At 50.3% G+C, this 5,946-nt stretch overlaps 1 protein-coding gene across 1 annotated transcript in view; it reads left to right on the forward strand.

Moving 5' to 3' along the window:
• Positions 1-231: 231 nt before the first annotated feature.
• The window catches only part of DOCK2 (dedicator of cytokinesis 2), a 432,741-nt gene continuing 427,026 nt past the window's right edge, over positions 232-5,946 (forward strand). Inside the window, exon 1 of the mRNA XM_028497312.1 lies at positions 232-294. Within this exon, the coding sequence (XP_028353113.1) occupies positions 252-294 (43 nt within the window). The 5' untranslated portion in view covers positions 232-251. The remainder of the gene's footprint in view (positions 295-5,946) is intronic.

The raw sequence follows: 5,946 nt of genomic DNA on the forward strand, positions 1-5,946 counted from the left end.
GGAGACAAGTTGGAGGTGGCCCCTAAGCTTTGTGGGAGCTTTCTAACCCCTAGCCTTCAACTATGCCCCTGCCCAAAGGGAGGGAGGAAGAGGAGGAGGAGCGGGTCACCCTGGGGAGGGGAGGGCGGGCCCTGAGAGGGAGTTTGAAAAGAGGAAGGAAGTGGGGCCCGGCAGAACGCCTAGCCACCCCCTAGCTGCTTCCCCACAGGACGACGCGAGGTGCCTGCAGCCCCCCACCCCCCGGCCAAGCCATGGCCCCCTGGCGCAAAACTGACAAGGAGCGACATGGAGTGGGTAGGTGTGGGCATGGGGTCCTCAGCAGGGAGAAGGGCAGGTGGCCGGAGAACCGCATAGCAAGAGGCTGGGGAGCCAGCGGTGCGGACGTGGGCTCAGAGCACTGACTCAAGCTTTGACGGTGCAGCGGCCCCCTCAGCCTGCTGTGGCACCAGCTGGGAAGGAAAAGGGAGGCAGGGGGAGACGAAGGTGGGTGCCCTGCCCAGCAGGCTACGCCCAGCCCGCTCCCTCTCCTGCTGCCGCCACAGGGCTACCCTCTCTCTCCAAACGCCTTATGCATTTCCTAGACGGGTTCCAGCAGAGCTCTTAGCAGCCTGGCTCTGCATCAGGCTCCTGGCATTGCAAGGACTTCTTCACCCCATCTGGAGACTTGGCCTCTTGGAGGGAGCATCATTCTATCCCTTGGCTGAGCCTGGCCTGGCCCAACGTGCCTCCCTCCCCCGCTGCCCAAAGCGACACCCATCTGCTTGCTTCCTCTGCCTGTTCCTCCTGGGTCAGATGACCCTTATTTGGCAGAGCGTCCAGAGGGCTGTGCAAGCTGGGGCCGTAGGGCTGGAGGGCAAGACCCTTCACTCAGCCCCAGAGAGCCCCTGGGGAGAAAGGCTCCCACCGGGTTATAGGGGCATATCCAAGAAGCCAGCCTTATCAGCTTCAGCCATCTAAGCTCCCAGAGGCCTCTGCATCAAGCTCAGGGCCGGAAGTGGTGGCTGGGGGAAGGGAGGCTTCAGGTACTAGGACTCTTTCTACTAAGTGGCACCCATGATGCAATCCCCATAGATTCACTGTGGTTTTCAAATAAGTGTGAATTTAAAAACCACTCTGTGGCTTGCTACACAGGCAGATACCAGATACCACCCTCAGAGATAAGGATTGAACAGGTCAGATGTTGGAGGACCCAAGGGCCAAGAGTAGGGAATGATGTAGGGAATCCCAAGGCCACTGTTGGAGAAACACAGTCCTGGAGGGCTCAACACTTATTCATTCACTTACTAGGCTCCAAGCACTGTGGAGTGTTTAAAGATGAATGGTCCCCATCCAAAGTGCAAATAATATTCCTTACCCTGAAGGGGGCTCAGTTTCTCAGTTTCTCTACCTCTATTGAACTAGACTCAGTAACTTTTGAACTTGAAAGCTTCTCTAACTGTGGCCCTTCCAGGCTGAAACACCGCTCAGGCGAAGATGGGGACCGATAAATGGAGCAGACCGTTATAGGTGGAGGGACCAGTGTGGTCTAGGAGATGAAAGCTGGACATGAAGGGACTATCCAGGGAAGAAAGAGCATATCCAGCAAAGAAGAGTGGTAGCTCTTTTCACCTTGAGCGGAGGGTGAATTGAAGGGAATGATGATGCCCAAAGTAAGTTGGAGCCACATTTTGGAAGGCTCTGAATGCCAGGCTAAGAAGTTGAGACTTTTTCCATCTAGGCAATTGGGAGTCATAGAGGCCTTATGAGCAGGGGAGGGACATGAGATTTGTGCTGAAGCCAGTGTGGAGGGAGGCTGGGTGGACAGAAGAGCAAAGGCGCCTGGGTGGCAGACAGGGATGGTATTGGTGGTCCAGGATAACGAGGGCAGTTAATGGGGGCAGTTGAGTGTGGCAGAAGAGTCCCACCCTCTGGTCGAAGGGCTGTAGTGTGTTCTGCTGTGTAGGCCCTGTGCTGTGGTGTGAAGCTCATGGGCTCTGGTGCCTGCTCTTGGATTCCAGCTTCCAATGCTTCTGAGCTTTGTGAGCTAGACAAGTTACTTACTCTCTCCAGGCCTCAGTTTCCTTGTCTGTGTATTGGGAGTAATAACAGCACCTGCTTCCCAGGGTTGTGGGAGGACTGAAGGATAATAATCCATATAAAGTGCCTGGAATGACAATCGTACAAATCCTCACTAAATGTTATTAATTATTATTTTTAGCCTTTATTCTCTGCTTAGGGGCCCAGTTCAGGACATGACATCACAGGATGGGAGGGGGCTACTGAATGAAGTAAGGTTTTCACCCTCCTTTGCTGAGGAAATCCCACCTATGTGCTCAGCGACTAGGAACTCTGTTAGGCTCTAGGCCCAGGGGATTCTTCTGATGGTATAACTGAGAGTTTTCACACCTACCTGTGAAAATTCTGTTTGGGGCTAGGAGTCAGAAGGTGTATGACCCTTTAGGGGGCCACAGAGCACTTGGTAGGTGTCTATTTATCAAAGGATCTCTTTTTCTCTGCAGATGAATGTCAGAGGTAAGGAAGGTAATCTCCAACCCTCCTCTGTAGACTCCAGGTAGATGGAAGGGAAGGGTAAGGCTTAGGTTATGACGAGACAGGGGACTGGAGTCACCCAGCAGAAAGAACCGTGGCCTGAGAGTAAGGAGTCTGGGTTCTAGTTCTGACAGTATCATTTTTGCAGGCAGGTCTGTGCTCTAGTTTCCTCACTGTAAGTCTAGGTATTAATACTTTTGTCTTTCAAGACGTTCTTTTAGAAGAGTATCTGAGATAATTAGTATGGGGGCTTGGAGGAAAACGAAGAGCTAGAGCCATGTAAGTGATTAGGGGGTCCTTGGAACATCTCCAGAGTCCCAGCCAGCCTAACACAGGAAAACCTGAGCTTTGCTTTCCCATTTGGTTTCCTCTTCCTCTGGCCTAGCTGACGAGGGCTGCTGGTGTCTGTTTGTCTGGGGGGCTGGCTTTTCTGGGGACAGCTTCATCACCAGAACCGCTTGGCTTCTTTCTCATCTTACTGTCTGGTGAGCAGCCAGGGTGAACCTCATGTAGATCCCTGGCCAGGTTCTTTTTTACTTCCTTGATGGAGCTTTAAGATGTGATCCAGTAGAGTTCCAGAGAGGACCCTTGGGTAGAAGTGGGTAAGAGTTTCCACAGACAAGAGAGTGTAGCTATGAAGAAAAGACACAGCCTCTGCCCTTGAGGAGATATGGGTAGGGTTAGAAGCTTGGGCTGTGAGTTCAAATCTGGTCCTGTTTCCTCATCTTTCCTCATTACTCCTACTTTATGTAGGAGTAATAATGGTAATATGGATCTCATGAGATCATTGTGAGGATTGAACGGGGTAATGCATGAAAAGCGTTAATAATGAGACTGGTCAATGAAAGTTAGTGACTGAGGTCAAGGGGCGTACCTAATAGGTGCAGAGCCAAGAGAGACAGGTCATGCGCCCTAATGCCAGGTTCAGGACAGTCATGCCTTATAAGAATAAGTGTAGTAATTTATGCTTTACAAGACCCATTCTCATGCAGTATCTTTGTCTGGCTTCAGAACATCTATGTGAGGCAGCGTATTATTATTCTCATTTTACAGATGAAGAGTTCCAGAGTTCCCATAACTTGGAAGTACTTGGGCTGGGCCTTAAATTCAGTTGTCTTCAGACACCACACCCTTTGCACAACACTAGGAGGGAATCTGGGAGGAGGAACATCATAGACAAAGGCAGGGGGTTGGAATGGGTGTGGCTTTGGGGTCAATAAATAGTCTGCTTTGGTTTTAGTGGATGTTTGTAGAAATAAAAAATAGTTGGAGAGGTAGATTATGGTCAGGTTGTGAAGGGCTTTGAGTGCCAAGCTTATAAGTTTGGACTTTATTTTGTGAGCAGTGGAGTTTTTGAGCAGGTGTGTCACCTGTAAGAAGATAATTTAATCACTTGGGGGGGCAGGGGTTAGACATAGAGTAGAACAGCAGTGGGTAACAATTTACCTATCTACTGACTGCCTCATTAGTTAATCCCGCAGGAATCCCCTTATAATTAACATTTCCCTTTGGCTTTTACTATCTTAATCCTTTCTGCCTGAGACTCTTGTCATTGGTCAGAGCTTTATCCTTGGAGGAGACAATGGAAGACAGAAAAGGAGGAGGTAGAAAGAGCAAGTAACAGTATCAGTTAGGGATAAGTATGACTACAGGTGACAGAAAACGTCCAAAGTGGTGGCTTAACCAAGCTAGAAGCTTATTTGCCTCTCATGTAGAAAGCCCAGAAATGGTCCCTGAGGAGGCTGTAGCGTGGCTCTTTCTGTCTCCTGCACGGCTTCCTTGGCAGGAGGCTTCTGCCTTTTGAACCAAACTGGCTGCTTAAGCCTCTATTGTCAGGTCCACTTTCCAGCCAGCAAGAAGGATGAAGGGAACAAGAAGGGCATGACCCTGCTCATTAGGGACACTTACTTGAAGGCCCACTGGACACTTCCTCTTGTATCCTGTTGGCTTAAAACCTAATCACATGACTGAACCTAGCTGCAGTGGAACCTGGAAGTGTAGTCTGCAATGTAAGCAGCCATGCACCCAGCTAAAAATCCAGTGTGCATTCCTGAGGAAGGAGGGGAATAGGATATTAGGGATGATATTTTAGTTTTCTCAGGCAGCCATAACAAAATACCACAGACCCGGTGGCTTAAGTAACAAGTTATTTTCTCACAGTTCTGGAGGCTGGAGTTCCGAGTCCAAGGTGTTAGTAAGTTGATTTCTCCTGAGCTCTCCTAGGCCTGCAGACAACTGCCTTCTCCTTGCTTTGTCCTCATATGGTCTTCTCTCTGTGCATGCTCACCCCCTGTGTCTTCTCCTCTTCTTAGAAGGACACAAGTCCTGTTGGATTAGGGCCCCACCCTAACGGCTTCGTTTTAATTTAATCACATCCTTACAGACCTGATCCAAATACGGAGCTTCAACATGTGAATTTGGAGCAGTAGGGAGGACAACACCTGGGCTCCTAACAGTTGACCTGTGGTTTGCGGTATATTTAGGGATTGTAAAAGAACCCTTCAAGGCAGGGGTTCTCAGAAGAAAGGTTTGTTTACCCTGAAGCTGGGCCTGCTGGGTAGATTTGTGTAGGGGCTTCAGTTATGCTCAGAAACCTCTTCTCCACACAGATCATCTCGAGTTATGGTTGTGTATCTGCGTGGTGCTGGGGAGTTTTTGCTTGGTTCCTTCGGAGGGCTGTGAGGGACAATCTAATCTGTCCCGTGTCTCTCCGCTAGCTTCGAGTGGCTTGCCGGCTGGCAGTCTTTGGTGTCCCATGGCTTAATAGAAGTATCACCCCAGTCTCTGCCTGTGTCTTCACGTGGCGCTTCTTCCTCTGTTTGTGTCTCTTTCCAAATTTTCCGTTTTAATAAGAACACCAGTCATGTTGGGTGAGGGCCCACCCTAATGACCTCATTTGAACTTTATTACCTCTGAAAAGACGATCTCCAAATAAGGCTGCATTCTGAGGTGCTGGGAGTTAGGAATATAACATATCTTTTGTTTCGTGGGGTGGGGCACAATTCGAATCATAACAGGCTCTGCAAAAGTTGAGAAGGGGTCTGTTTCGCATCTTGATTGGGGAATACGGATGAGTTCGAGACCTCTCCCTGGTCCAGGGATGCAGGTGATGCTGTTTCCCAGACAGATCTGGTCCATACTGAGATGGACAGATTTGGAGTGCGCAATGGGTGATTGAGTCCCTGCAGCACAGACTCTTACTACAAGGAACAAAATCCACTTAAAGTAGTTCAATTAAAAGGTATGTGGTGTGAGGGCTTCCCTGGTGGCGCAGTGGTTGCGTGTCCGCCTGCCGATGCAGGGGAACCGGGTTCGCGCCCCGGTATGGGAAGATCCCACATGCCGCGGAGCGGCTGGGCCCGTGAGCCATGGCCGGTGAGCCTGCGCGTCCGGAGCCTGTGCTCCGCAACGGGAGAG

Source organism: Physeter macrocephalus, chromosome 2 (genome assembly GCF_002837175.3).
Source record: "Physeter macrocephalus isolate SW-GA chromosome 2, ASM283717v5, whole genome shotgun sequence".
Lineage (NCBI taxonomy): Eukaryota > Metazoa > Chordata > Mammalia > Artiodactyla > Physeteridae > Physeter > Physeter macrocephalus.